The sequence below is a fragment of the Aquarana catesbeiana genome, linkage group LG03, assembly GCF_042186555.1.
Source record: "Aquarana catesbeiana isolate 2022-GZ linkage group LG03, ASM4218655v1, whole genome shotgun sequence".
Lineage (NCBI taxonomy): Eukaryota > Metazoa > Chordata > Amphibia > Anura > Ranidae > Aquarana > Aquarana catesbeiana.
This window is the reverse complement of record NC_133326.1, coordinates 49,406,674-49,422,254: the sequence shown is the minus strand read 5'-3', so window position 1 is coordinate 49,422,254 and position 15,581 is coordinate 49,406,674. Positions and strand designations below refer to the sequence as shown.

General features: G+C 44.5%; 2 protein-coding genes across 2 annotated transcripts in view; one reads left to right on the top strand and one right to left on the bottom strand.

Annotated features, from left to right (window-relative positions):
- Nucleotides 1–882: 882 nt before the first annotated feature.
- Nucleotides 883–12,492, bottom strand: GDPGP1 (GDP-D-glucose phosphorylase 1). Its single transcript, XM_073618489.1, has 2 exons — nucleotides 12,417–12,492; nucleotides 883–7,723 (listed from the first exon to the last, which is right to left on the bottom strand). Exon 2 carries the CDS (start codon nucleotides 7,684–7,686, stop codon nucleotides 6,517–6,519), a length of 1,170 nt encoding a protein of 389 aa, XP_073474590.1. The 5' UTR covers nucleotides 7,687–7,723; nucleotides 12,417–12,492; the 3' UTR covers nucleotides 883–6,516.
- Nucleotides 12,493–12,868: 376 nt separating this feature from the next.
- Nucleotides 12,869–15,581, top strand: part of CIB1 (calcium and integrin binding 1) — a 44,469-nt gene continuing 41,756 nt past the window's right edge. Inside the window, exon 1 of the mRNA XM_073618488.1 lies at nucleotides 12,869–13,015. Coding sequence (XP_073474589.1) covers nucleotides 12,965–13,015 — 51 coding nt within the window. The 5' untranslated portion in view covers nucleotides 12,869–12,964. The remainder of the gene's footprint in view (nucleotides 13,016–15,581) is intronic.

Below are 15,581 nucleotides of genomic sequence, written 5' to 3'. Positions count from 1 at the left end.
ATAGAAAGATACATTTTAAAACAGGTCTGTGGCATGGCTCAAGCAAAACACTTTTTCTAGAACCTTGGAAGAGTCAAATATTCAGACTGCTTATATAACAATTCGGTGTAACCTATATACACAAACATCCTGTGTATGGGCAATTACAATTACACCGTGACAAGTCTGCAAACGCCACATGATTTTTGTGCGGAGGCCCAAGACATGTTGCTAGGGGCTTGTTTACATGAGCTGTGCCCTCTAACGAGTAAACTGCATTTGGATTGCTTTTCAGAGAGCTTTTGACAAAATGAATTAACCCTGTAAATGCCACGCTACCGCGCCGCAATCGCTTGCATAATAAGTGGCACACGGTTGTGCAGCTGTTGCAGAGAAAAACATTGTACACACGGACCAAATATCAGGTGGCATCGGGCCTGTGTGTACTGCAGCTGGTTGGACAGACGCCAGCTTCTGTTGATGGGACATGACCGAAAAGGGTCTACCGATTGGCTCCCGATCAGCCGTTGGCTGAGAGCGCTGACCGGAGTGTTCTGGTGGTGGTGGTGGTGGTGGTGGTGGGGGGGGGGCGTCCCCCTGTTAGAACACAATAGCGCAGAAGAGGAGATCGCTGTACTAACATTGCATGGTTAGTACAGCGGCTCCTCCTGAGCTGTCATTTTTTTTTTCATTCAGCCATGCTGGGTTAAACGAAAAAGATAACTAATTGTGTGCATTAGGCTGAACCCCATTGACTTGCATTGGTTGCACTAGGCGGCGGCGGCCACACCAGCCGAATGCGACATGCTGTTCAAGTGAGCATTTTCATCACCCCCTGGCCGCTCATGTGAACAAGGCCTAAAGCTTATATATAAAAACTAGCAGAAAGAAATACAAAGACTATTTATTATAAGAAATACTAGTACTTTATTTTCCACTTCATAAATTAAAATCTTTGGTCTACAAACATTTGTGAATTTTCCATGATACACACATATTGTGATATCTCATGAAGATGCTTTTCATGAGAATGGGAAAGAACTCGCATAGATGGGAGAATGTGGGGTCAGGTGCATCCTTAATTATGATATATATGTGCCGACTTGAAGCTGAAGTTTAATCTGCTTCTATTTCACCTTCCCTTGTTCCTCTTTCATCTTCATAAACATGCTGGAAAAAAACATTTAAATAAAACCTGATTTCATTATTTTATTTTTAGAGCTAGTGACATCATTACTGGGTCTCTGCGCTTCTCTATACAGTTCAGGCTTATCATGGCGGGTGGGAGAGGCCATCAGGGTGCTGTACATAGCTTTCTAAAAGCATGACGGCACCCTACTTCAGTACTCCTCTCAAACGCCCTGATGAAGCAGTGGGCTGGCTCTTGGGAGGAGTTATGCAAATATCAAAGTCACCCTAAATAGGTGGATATCCTTCTGGAGGAATGGGCGTTCCTATGCATGCCAACTGCTCTAGGTAACACCAATGTGATGCCAAGCCTCCATGATTTAACTGGAATCTAACAAATGAAAGAGATGAGCCAGAGACAGTAAGGTTGGGGAGGTAGAGCTAGAGGATGCTGGAGGTCCTCCAAATCAGGAAATGAGGCGGGCTGTGACTTCTAAATTCACATTGGGGGTTATTTAGTAAAGATGGAGAGTGCAAAATCTGGTGCAATGCCACATAAAAAACAATTATCTTCCAGGTTTTATGGCCAAAGCTTAAAGCGGAGTTCCACCCAAAAGTGGAGCTTCCGCTTTAAACACTTCTCACCCCTTCACATGCCACATTTGGCATGTCATTTTTTGGGGGGGTGGGTGACTAGTTTTGAGTGGGACTTCTTGTCCCACTTCCTACTACGGGCCGCCTAGGCGACTCCTCCTCCCTCCTCCCCCCATAGGTGGCCCCTCCCTCTCAGCAATCTTCTGGGACACGTCACAGGTCTCAGAAGATTGCCTGTTCACTCGGAGAGCACAGTGAGACCCGCACATGCGCAGTGCGCGCCCGGCTGTGAAGCTGGCCACAATTTCAATGGAGGCGCTGAGAGAAGGGGGAGAGGAGCAAGGCTCCGTGCGGCCACATCGCTGGACTGTGGGACAACTGAGTGTCTGTTTTAATTAATTTTAATTTTTTTTAATTTTGAAAAAAATTAAAATAAAAGTTTTTCATAGTTTCTGTCCAGTAAATTTTGTAAATAAGTAATTTTTCTCCTTCACTGATGTGCGCTGATAAGGCGGCACTGATAGGCTACACTGATGAGGTGGCACTTACGGGCACTGATGAAGAGGCACTAATATTTTGCACTTATGGGCACTGATAACCGGCACTGGTGGGCACTGATAGCCAGCACTGGTGGGCACTGATAGGCGGTACTGGTGGGCACTGATAGGCGGTACTGGTGGGCAGTACTAATGGGAATTGATGGATGGCACTGATGGGCATTACTGATGGGCAGCACTGAAAGCCAGTACTGACTGGCATCACTAATGGGCATCGATTGCTGGCTCTGGTGGGCACTGATTGCGGGCTCTGGTAGGCACTAATTGCTGGCACTTCTGGCGCTCTAATGTAATCAGGGCACTGATCATCAGCGCTCTCAGGGCTCTGATCATCAGTGCCCTGATTACATCTCTTACTGTCCCCTGCGAGGAAATGCCGCTGATCATCTCTCCTTGCCACACACTCTGTCAGTGTACTGGCACTTCCTTGTTTACATGTGACCTGCTGTGATTGGACACAGCTGATCACATGATTAAAGAGCCGCGTTAGCGGCTCTTTACAGAGATCGGGGTTGCGTCATGTCCTACCAACATGGCGTGACTAGTGCGTGCCCCCGCACGGCGTGCAGGAGCAGCCGTTCGGGTGCGCCGTCATAATACGTCCACCCAGAACGAGAGCCACACCGTCCTTCCGTTATTTGACAGTGGGCGGGCGGCAAGTGGTTAACTGAACAAGCTGAAGTTAGAAGCGGAATGGTTACCATGCACAGCTGCACCAGATTATGAGTGCACTAGTTTTAGTAAATCTCCCCCAATTGTGAGATGCTTACAGTGTGAAGTAAAATCAGAGTAAGCAATTTCAGTACAGCAAAGGGGCTGGTACAGCTGTGCAAGGCTGAAGAGATTTTGGATTAGATGATCTATAATATCTGTTTTTGAAGCATATCAATTCCTGCTGAGCAGTATACAACCCTTATACAAGTGACCTTATTGGAGGAAATTTGGGAATGGAGACCAGTCCCCTACTGAGTGCCCTTATACTTATTTTATATTTTACTATACATTATAATTATTATACGAGATTTATATAGCGCCAACAGTTTACGCAGCGCTTTACAATGTATAGGGGAGACAACACAATTACAGTACAGTTCAATACAAAATGTACAGGAGGGCCTTGCTCGTAGAGCCTACATTCTAAAGGAATATCTTTATATATTATATTATATATCTATATATCTTTCTAGATACCCAAGAGCTCTTGATCATATGATTTATAAGATCTCTTTTTGAACTATACTTGCCTCTGCTGAGCTGTATGCAATCAATTTGCTCCCAAATCTTTTGGTCACACTCTCTATGGTCTTCATTTGAACTTTGATTGTGTAAGTACCAATGGTGCTCTGGCCTATATTTGCTCTGGCCTGCATTCCACTTTAATATCTATCTAATTTATGATATATATTTTTTATACTATTAGGCTCCTGTCCCTTGAGCTATCTATCTAAGTATGGGCACCTGGATACCCCCCCCCCCATCAGTGCTAATATAATGCAAAATCTTCTTCTGATTCTTTGTAAGCTGTCCTTGTAAATTAACAACTCAAAACTATATGCAACTAAGTATGAATATGTATGTTTTTTGAATACTTCCGTTTCTCATACATGAATACTTTTTTATAGAATCTACTACTACCCCTGTCCACCAGAACCCCTGAAGAAGACTCTGCGAGTTGAAATGCGTAGGGATCACCACTGGGCCTTGCAGCCCTTGTGGCAGATCTAGAGTAACATATGTTATATCTTTTCTTCATATTGGACCTATTGGGGGTTATTTACAAAAGGCAAATTCACTTTGCACTACAAGTGCACAGCACCGTCAGAGATACATCCAACCTTCAAGCTGCGCTTAAGGCTACTTTCACACTGAGGCGCTTTACAGGCGCTACAGCGCTAAAAATAGCGCCTGTAAAGAGCCTCTCCTGTCTCTCCAGTGTGAAAGCCCGAGTGCCCTTACACTGGAGCGGTGCGCTTGCAGGCCGGTAAAAAAAGTCCTGCAAGCAGCATCTTTGCAGCGCTGTATACACCGCTCCTAAAGCGCTCCTGCCCATTGAAATCATTGCCGGTGGTTTTAACCCTTTTTCGGCTGCTAGCGGGGGTTAAAAGCGCCCGCTAGCGGCCGAATAGCGCTGCTAAAACGACAGTAAATCGCTGCTTAAAAAGGCAGCGATTTACCGCCGACGCCCCCAAAGCCCCAGTGTGAAAGTGGCCTGATCGCAGACTTCAGGGATAGTTTGCCCCATGCAGGTTTTGTGAACAGTCAGGGATATCAGAACCCCAGAATTAGAATGAAGTAAAATTTTGTCATATAAATAAATGGAGCTGAGAGTATACCGTGCCTCTCAAGCACTTAAGGGGCAAGAAGACAGATCGGCTGTGCCCAGGTACGTAAAGCACTAAGTTGTTTATTAAGAACATCACTGGTTCTCTTTAATTTGATGCTTGAACTGAACTCAAGGTGGGGAAAAGACACAAATTAGGCCCCTTTCACGAGAGATTTGACCAGGCTCTCCTGTCCGTTTTTTTCAGTGGACCGAATCGGACTCTCCATTCTCCACCATGGAGAGGCAGATGTGTCCATTTACACCTGCCTACCTCCAATCCGATAAAAACACAAACGGAAGGGGACCCGTTCGCCTCCGTCTGGCCAGATTGGAACAGAAGGCAGTAGGGTGCAAATGGACATCCGGTCCGTTTACATCTGACTGCCTATAGAGCACAGTAGGCTGTGTCCATGTCCACACTGCACAAGCTGACAAGGGACAAGAACCAGTCATCTGTCCACTCCACTCTGTTCAGTGGGGGGATCAGCGGACAGATCCCCTGCTGAGAAAGCCAGATAAAAACATATTCCACCGCGTGTGAAAAGGGGCCTTAGGGTTGATTTAGATGTGCATCTAAATCTTTCTTTCCTCTGAAGCCCGATCCATGTTCTGCGGTAACGATAGGTGCAGCAGAATCCACATGGGTGGCCAGGATATTGAAGTTAGTTCCCCTTTTGAGTTTTTTTGTGAAAAGGTGAACTTGCCCTTCTACGCAGGTACCCAAGTATAGCTATTATAAAGCAGAGCCCACAACACTGGAAACAAATAACATTTTATAAGATAAGTTTCTCCATAATTAAAAACGTTCAGGATGTTAAAGTGGAACTAAGGCAGGCCATAGATGATACAGTTGTCTTTCCTGCAACCACAAGTTGCAGGAAAGAGAATCACTTTATTCCCCCATCAACACACTAATGCCCCTTACACACGATCGGACATTCCGACAACAAAACCGTGGATTTTTTCCGACGGATGTTGGCTCAAACTTGTCTTGCATACACACGGTCGCACAAATGTTGTCAGAATTTCCAAACGTCAAGAACGCGGTGACGTACAACACGTACAACGAGCCGAGAAAAATTAAGTTCAATAGCCAGTGCTGCTCTCCTGCTTGATTCTAAACATGCGTGGCACTTTGTGCGTCAGAATTGGGTACACAGGCTCGGAATTTCCAACAAGTTTTGTTGTTGGAAAATTTGAGAACCAGCTCTCAAACATTTGTTGTTGGAAATTCTGACAGCAAATGTCCGATGGAGCATACACGGTCGGAATTTCCGACAACAAGCTCACATCGAACATCTGTTGTCGGAAATTCTGACCGTGTGTACGCGGCATTAGTGTTGATGGGGGAATCTCTCCCACGGAGCCATTGTGTTCTCCCGATGGGCGTCAGGGGGAGCCATCCCTGCCGAGGGAATAAAGTGGTTATTGCTAGCAGCTATAGCCGCTGGCAATCGCATGCTAAAAATGCGACATGCTGGTTGTACCCAAGTCAATCAATTGATCAACTTGGGTACAATCAGCCTGACCATCCGAATGATTCGAATCTCAGCCGGGAGATTCGAACAGTCTATGGCCGGCTTAAAGCTGAAAAAAAGTTGGCAAACAGGCAGGCTCTTTATTGCAGAAGACAATTGTAATGACTTTTCTGCAATAAAAATACATTTACCTGCCTGTTTGCAATCAATTGTAGAATGTACGCTGAGATGCACATGCGCAGCAGTTTACATTCTGCCACACTGCCTATGTGTGTGCATGCGCAGGAGTGACATCATCCTGTGCCAGCCAATGAAGACAGTCGAAGACAGGCACCCGAAAGAAGCCATGAAAAAAAAAAAAAAGAGAGACACCAGAGCCGAAGAAGGACTTCGTGGGCATTGAACCATTGTAATTAAGGTAAGAATTTTTGCCTTTACTTCTACTTCCTTCTACTTACTACTTCTGCTTTAAGTTTAAATGTTCTGCTAATCCCATAGACAAAGTCCTGAACTCCTCCTCTGAGAAGAGGTACTCTTTAATGATGCCGATAACAGACTCCTCCGTCATATTCATAAAGTCTTCTTGGTTTTTAAATGGTAAATGCCCTGCAAGTTCACAAAGTGCAACATTAAATGCCGATTCCTCCTTGGATCCAAAACAGGACTTTCTTGCCCAGATGACCACGCGGATCCCCTCTCTAGACCTCGGCCAGCCTGCATGTCCTGGGTCACAGCCCCGGGTTATAAAGATGTTATGTGCAATATTTCTATCTACAAAATAATCTGTAGCTCCACATACCCTCTGAGCTACAGACACCAAGTCCTTCCCATCTGTGTAGAAGCAGAAGCCAGGAGCAGGGAAGTCATCCAGGAGGTAGAAGTTTATATCGGGACACAAGGCCTTGCAGGACGTTGATTCTATCACAAGCTCTTCATCCAGGTAAAACCCATGTAAGTGCAAATGGTTTACTGAGGCAAAGCCACCCAGGCTGTTAAAGCCAACTCTGAACCCGGGATGGCCACTAAGAAGTATGGACTCCATCCCAAACAGCGCTAGATCAGGGATCAGGATCTGATTCAAACAAAGAGAAGGTTCTGGAATAAATAAGACATGGCCAAACTCCAGGGGGCTGACATTGATCACAACAAGAGTTCGGCTGTGCCAGTCTTTCTTCACAGACCCGTCTGGAACTACGTGATTCCTCTGAAGGCTTTCATAGCCAGCCGCCTTCTCTAGAGGTGATCTGACCATTTCAAACAAGATCTCCTCCAAACTAATTTTGTTAAAATTAAATTGGCTGGGATTGAATTTTTCTTTGATGCTTCTAATGTCCTGAGGTTTCCTCCGCTCTATACCTCTCTTAATGTTCAGCTGTGCAACATATTTCACCCCCCCGGGCAGGATCCTTGTCTGTAAGCTCCACAGCGGGTAGCGGAAGAGCCCTTGCTCCATTTTGTCTGTCCAATTCGATCTCAGAGTTTTATCAAATGCAGAAAGGAAATCTTGATTGTTTGTATGCTCTCTTCTTTCCTGCCAAGTGCTGCCTGGGATGATAAAATCTTCATTGGAATATTTATATTCTTCTACGGGAGTTCCATTAAGACTGGATTTGCCTTTCAGCTCCATCTTTACAAAGCTTCCACTGTACTTTTGTTTTTATTGCCTATTAAGACAAAAACATTTTAGTACATTGTGTTTTGTGCAGGGAGCAGATTATTGTAAAATGTTTACAACGCAAACTAAGCAAATGGGAAAAATGCATAAGTAGAGGTTACCTTGTATAAAATCACATTTTGAAATTATCAGAAGAACCGGATATTTAGGAAGCGGTTTATAAACTTTCTCTTTAATTCTGAACCTCCTCCTCAGTCTCACTCTATGGCTGTAAAACTTTGAAATGAAAAATAAACAAAGCATATCCCTCCATAGTAGTGCTCTCCTAACTGAGGCCCATTGCTTGCTTTTATCCAACCCTTTGGGGCATTATTATCTCCGTGTCAGCAACAGTGGGGCATAGTTCCTGCCACTGACACCAAGGATGACACTGTTCATCCCATTGATAACAATGGGGCACTATTCCTCCCATTGATACCAACAATGGGGCACTATTCCTCCCATTGATACCAACAATGGGGCACAATTCCTCCCACTGACACCAACGATGGGGCACAATTCCTCCCACTGACACCAACGATGGGACACAATTCCTCCCACTGACACCAACGATGGGGCACAATTCCTCCCACTGACACCAACGATGGGGCACAATTCCTCCCACTGACACCAACGATGGGGCACAATTCCTCTCACTGACACCAACGATGGGGCACAATTCCTCCCACTGACACCAACGATGGGGCACAATTCCTCCCACTGATACCAATGATGGGGCACAATTCCTCCCATTGGTACCAACGATGGGGCACTATTACTCCCCCTAATACAAATATTGGTGCATTTTTTAATCCCACTGATGCCAGGACATTTTCTTCTCCCACTGACCACAGTCTGGCCCCTTCTAAAGTTTGAAGGACAGTAAACTGGTTTGGGGACCCCTGCTCTATAGTGTGTATCGACTCGTTCCAAAACCCTCAGTGTCAATTCTGTCTTTTCTCTCATTCCTCTGCTTTCTGCATAAGTCACTTTTGACAGGTGATCCAAGGGATCAAGAGGGACAGGGGAGGGGACCTCCAGCACACAGACTGTGATTGACAGCCTTATCTGCACGTTTCCCTATGAGATTGTGTTGAGGGGTGTGTCCCTTCCCACAACTCAGGTCTTAGATTACACTCAGCTCCCTGCTGTGCAGTTTGTGACATCAGATCCCCGCCCCCTGCCTTCTAAAGCTGTGTAAAATGTACACTTTAAACAGATATAGAGGAGAAAACGCTTCAGCTAAACAGGTACAACTGATGTTGGAGGATTTGTTTCATCTCCGATACTCCTGAGATTATTCAGAACTCGCTGACAGGTACTTCTGACGTACTGTTGACCTCTTTCTGAGCTGCTTTAAGTGGGTTTTCCCATTACACTGCACAAATCTTGTTAAAAGTGAAGTTCTCCTTCAGGGTTCTCCTCCCCCATCCCATATAGTGGGGTCACTATTGGACTATGTGCTCTATTTAAGGCGATCATGAATTTTTTTACCTTAAATGGGTTGTAAAGGCAGTAGGTTTTTACTTTAATAAATTCTCTGCATTAAGGTAAAAAAAACCTGTGTGCAGCCCCCCTATACTCACCCGAGTCTGATCTCAGTCCAGGGCTGTGCCAGAGAGCTGTGGCTCTCTACCCCCCCACTGTCATGGAGGCAGCAGAGGGAACCATTAAGTCATGCTGCTGTCAATCACAGCCAATGAGGAGAGAGCAGGAGAAGGGGGGCAGCCGCGCTGTGTGTGATCCATTGAGGGATCAAGCATGCACGAGCGCCCCCATAGCAAGGGGCTTGCTATGGAGACACCCGAGGAAGAGGAGGGGGGTAAAGAGCCAGGAGCGCCAGCTGGGGTCCCAGAAGAGGAGGATCAGGGCTGCTCTGTGCAAAAATATTACATAGCCCAGGTAAATATGCCATGTTTTAGATTATTTTTTTTAAATATCCTTTGGAATCACTTTCATGAATTCCCTGCATTAATAAAAAATATTTTACCACTTGTTCCCCCCACCTCCCTAAACACTTACTTCTCCCAATCCAGTGCTGCCCTGGCTGCAACGGCACTCTCCCCTCTTCTTCTTACAGGGCACAGAGGCCAGAGCAGGAGCCATTGGCTCCTTCTCCTGTCTCTCAAATCCTGTGAGGAGAGTGTGGGGCCAAGCCACGCTGTGTGTGTGTCAATGGATGCGCACACCCTGGCTCAGGAGCAAGTCTGCACATGTGCCCTCATAGGAAGTAGCTTGCTATGGGGGCAGACACAGAAGAGGAGCGGACAGCACTGATGGAGGACCGAGGCCGTTCTATTGCACAGAGCAGGAACCTATAACGTTTGTTATTTTAAGAAAAAAATTGCCTTTAACCACTTGACCTCTGGAAGATTTACACCCCTTCACGACCAGGCCTTTTTTTCCGATACGGCACTGCGTTACTTTAACTGACAATTGCGCGGTCATGCGATACTGTACCCAAATCAAATTTATGTCCTTTTTTTTTCTCCACAAATAGAGCTTTCTTTTGGTGGCATTTGATCACCTCTGCTTTTTTTATTTTTTGTCATATAAACAAACAAACAAAAAAAAGACTGACAATTTTGAATAAAAAAAATTATATAATATATATATATTTTTTTTTTTTTACTTTCTTCTACAAAACACATCCAATAAAAAAAAATTGAAAAGAAATCAAATTTTTGGTAAAAAAAATCCCAAAGAAGTGTATATTGATTGGTTTGTGCAAAAGATACAGCTTCATCAAACTATGGGATATTTTTAATTTTTACTGGTAATGGCGGCGATCAGAGACCTATAGCGGGACAGCGATATTGCGGCGGACATTCTGACACTGTTTGGGGACCAGTGACAGGAATACAGTGACCAGTGCTAAAAAATATGCATTGTCACTGTACTAATGACACTGGCTGGGAAGAGGTTAACATCAGGGGTGATCAAAGGGTTAATTGTGTGCCTAGCCTGTGTTTTTCTACAGTGTGGGAGGAGCTTTTACTAGGGGAAGGCATGGATCCATGTCCCTGCTTTGCAGGAACACAGGATCCATGCCTTCCTTACTGACAGAACGGTGATCACATACATAGGCATACATTGTTTACATAGGCAGATCGCCGTTCTGTCTCTCTGCCTAATGATCAGTGGGTGCCGGAGTAATCTAGAAGGGGGGATAAATTGGGACTTTAAATGAAGCATATGGTGATCTATACGCCTCCATCCCTGTATTGATACAAAAAAGGGGGGAGAGAAGGTGGGACTTTAAATGAGGTGTGTTTAGTGAAGCCAAGGAAATACATATGAGCAGGGTGGATAAAAATCAATGCAATATTTACATTTTTGGTAAACTAATTCAATGAATACAAGCTCTGCAAGCTGAGACAACCTGCATTGCATTGATGCATTCACACAATGTCACAGTAACCCTGAGATAAAACAAAGTTCAGGAATATTCCTTTGCTTTGCAAATCTATGGACACTACAAACTGTATGATTGAACCCCACAAACATTATTTATATATATATATATATATATATATATTTTTTTTTTTTTTCTAACACCCTAGAGAATAAATTGTAGGTTGTTGAAATACTTTTTGTCACACCATATTTGCACAGCGGTTTTACAAGCGCACTTTTTTTTGGAAAAAATAACTTTTTGGAATTAAAAAATAAGACAAGAGTAAAGTTAGCCCAATTTTTTTTTATATTGTGAAAGATAATGTTACGCCGAGTAAATTGATACCCAACATGTCACGCTTCAAAGTTGCGTCTGCTCGTGGAATGGCGACAAACTTTTACCCTTAAAAATCTTCATGGGCGACATTTAAAAATTCTACAGGTTGTGTGTTTTGAATTACAGAGGAGGGCTAGAATTATTGCTCTCGCTCTAACGATCGCTGCAAAACCTCACAGCATCGCATACTAGCACATTATGAAATATTTACCTTAGAGCGAAGCCCCGCAGCGGCGCTTGGTCACTGCTGAGGGAGCTGACATGTTCCGTTTCTTCCAGGATCGCTGGCTCCGGCGCTGTGAGTGGCCGGAGCCGCGATGACGTCACTCCCGTGTGTGAACCCTCCGTTACCGCCCCTGGCTTAAGCGGCTGCATGCAAGGTCAATATCTCCTAAACAGTGCAGGTTTAGGAGATATTCATTTTACCTACAGAGAAGCCTTATTATAGGTTGACCTGTAGGTAGAAATGTCCAAGTGGGGTATACAACCTCTTTAAGTAATTAATAACGCTTTAATGAATGAAGTATTCAGAGGTGGGGGGATGCGGATAAAGTCATGACCTATTCTCTTCTTGGTGTAAATGTCATTCTGAGCTATTGAGCTCTGTATACATAAAACAAAGGAGGGATGGAGATGATTGATAAGTCAGCTAAAGTTCTACCTGCTGGCCAAAAATGAGAATGCATAGTAATAAGGAAGAACTGTGGCCTGACTTATTGCTGTCCTATCTGCTTTTAAAGGGGAAAACGATAACTTTTATAAAGCACCTTATCTCCATGTTTGGACTCATGTTTCAGACATATTTATTTTGTGGTCACATTCCCAACCCCCCCTCCCCAGCCAGGCACACAGAGCTTTCAGGTGCTGACAGTTTTCCCCTGACAATCCTTCTTGTCATGTATACAATGTAACACATCATCTACCCCTCCTATCTAATAACACACTGCCTGTGTCTATGAAAAGAACTCACCTGTGTATTAGGATTGTGAGAAGTCACCATTCATACCATCCACCTGCTTACTTCCTGGTAGGAACATACCATCTCCACACATGAGGGGTGTCCAAAGACTACCACTGACCCATTCACAGACATTCACACCACCATTTCTACAGCGGCAACCCCTTCCTTCTACAACACACTATAATTTCTAATAGCTGTCCTCCCTGTGATAAGTAACACAGAATGTGTCTATGTATCACAGTCTACAAGTTCTACCCCCCCCCCCCAACACTGCGCTGGATGGTTGATCCCTCCACGTGGCCGGTTCGTACAAGTCACATTACTCTGCAGCGGCTTCTGTAAGCAGGTGTACATCGTATTCCCCGCCCACTCCTTTCTGTCCTATCACAGCACCGCGGTACCGCCCCGGCCCACCCACACAGCCAAAGTCACGCCCCATTCAGGGCGGGGTCGCCCTGGGCATGTAAATAGCTTGTTTCTAGTAGAGGCGGTGACGTCAGAGGCGGAAGTTGTTGCGGAAAGTTGGAGGAGTCGGGAGAAGTTGCTGTCCGTCCGGAATGGGGGGCGCATCCAGCCAGCTGTCCAAGGAGCTGATCAATGAGTATCAGGTACGTGTGTGGGGGAGGGTTCCCATCTCATCCCTTTAAACCCAAACACATATGAATTACACAGGTTCTGTGGCTGATTGAGGCAGTAATTAAACTCACTCAGTGACTGATCTGCATTAAATCAGCCCCAGAACCTGTGTAATTCATATGTTCAGATTTAAAGGGATGTGGTGGGCATGCTGGGACTTGTAGTGGGCGCCTTATCCTTGGCTGATCCAGGACTGAAGTTTGTAAAGTGAACCTGTCCTGACAGGACCTGCTCCAGGAAATGCTCCCTGCCTGGCTGTGGGTGTCCACTGAAGCTGAGGGATCAGGATGACAGACTGAGGGCTCTGAAGTCCTACTTCATATTCCCATCACACACGTTCCTGGATCAGCTCTCAAGGTTTGGGTGCTGCAGCAACAACTAGCTGGATCCTGGTTCAAGTCACAGCGTAGAGATTTGCCGGCACACTAAGGATCGGCACAAAGTGGCATCCAAACGGGTAGTTGATTGCATGATCACAACACGAGAGAGGTGCAACATTTCGGAGTCACGCAGGACCCCATTCGTCAGGCATGTGATAAATGTGGGGTAACGGTGGAAAGAATTTAAATAGCCATCAACCAATAAGAAAAGAGAGAAAACCAGAGCTCCTCCCACTCCCAGATAGTTATGTCACAAATCCCGCCAAAAAGACTAAAAAAGTTAGCATAATTAAACAGATCCAAACAAACTTATGCGAAGAAGGGGTTAACACACAAAAAAAAAACAAAAAAAACACTGACACTACCTGTGTTTTGGTATTGAAGATCCTGAGTCACTGTAAGGATGGGCCCGTTGCTAGGGAACATCAATATAAATTAGAGCTGCACAATTAATCGTTACAAAATCGTGATCTTGATTTGACCCCCTGACTATCTCTGTTTTTTTCATATAACAAGTGGAAAGACTTATCTGCTCACTCAGCTGTCAAAAGAAAACATCCAGGCAGTCTGCCAATTTGATAAAATGAAACATTGTAACTAACTTCCTTCTTGGATCAAAGGGAGACTTCTGTGTGTAAAGAAACAAATCCAGGCAGTCTGCCAAGTTTTTAAACAACCTGTAAATGCAGGTAATTTAACCACTGAAAGTCTAAATCTTTTTCTGACACTTGTTTCTTAAGGTAAAATCAATATTTTTTGCTAGAAAATTACTTGGAACCCCCAAACAAAAGAGATAGAGATATATATCTATAGATAGATATATATATCTCTATTCTATATATATATATATATATATAAATATATATATATATATATATATATATATATATATATATATATATAATTTTAGCAGAGACCCTAGGGAATAAAATGTCAATTGCAATATTTTATGTCACACTGTATTTGCCCAGCGGTCTTTCAAACACAAATTTTGGGGAAAAAAATACACTTCAATGAATAAAAAAAAAAAAAAAAAGTAAAGTTAGCCTACTTTTTTTTTTTTTTGTTTAATGTGAAAGATGTTACGCAGCGAAAATCGTGAGAGAATCGTGATCTAACTTCTAAGCAAAAAAAATCGTGATTCTCCTCATTTTAGCCAGAATCGTGCAGCTCTAATATGAATCACACGATCTAGATATTGATCGGCGCCAGTGCAGGGATTAGTGGTTGCGCATTACAATGGCAATCGCCGATCACGCGTGTGGCAGTAACCAGGGACGCTGTAGTGCCGGGGGTCGCCGATGCCATGGAGATGCATGACGTTGGGGCACCCCGGCCCGACACAGATCGGTGCCCATGTGGGGGTAAATGTTTGCAGGTTGGCTCAGACTACAGCAGTCATCGACAGCTGCGCGTGCAGTGACCAAGCAACAGGAGACGCTGCAGTGCCGGGCCCGCCAATGTCATGGAAACGGATGACGCCGTCTGGCCCCGCCCATTAAGGCAGATTGCATCCAATTCAGGGAGGTAGGGAGGAGAAGTGAATGTGGGGAACTTGAGTGAGGCAACAAGAGAAGAACAAGATGTGAAAAAGAACAAAAGAAAGAGAGAAACACTAAGAGCCCTTTCACACTGGGGCGGGGGGGCGGCGGCGGTAATTTTTATTAATTTAATTTTTTATTATTAGCGGCGTTTTACCGTTGGTATGCGGCCACTAGCGGGGCGGTTTTACCCCCCCCGCTAGCGGCCGAGAAAGGGTGTATAGCCGCGCCGTCCCATTGATTTCAGATGCTGCTAGCAGGACTTTTTTTTTACCGTCCTGCCAGCGCATCGCTCCAGTGTGAAAGCCCTCGGGGCTTTCACACTGAAATGCAAGCAGCGGCACTTTCGGGTTGATTTGCAGGCGCTATTATTAGCGCAATAGCGCCTGCAAACCGCCCCAGTGTGAAAAAAAAAAAGGGGGGGATTGGGTCCAAGGAATTTGGAAAACAGGGATGGTTGAAAATAGATGAGACAGTAAAGTCAAGAAAGGAAAGGAAAAGGGAACAATAGCAATGAAAATAACTATAAAAATAATAATAAACAATAAAAATACAAAAATAAAAGTAAAAATAAATATAGACATAAAAATAATAATAAAAATAAAAAAAGGGGGGGG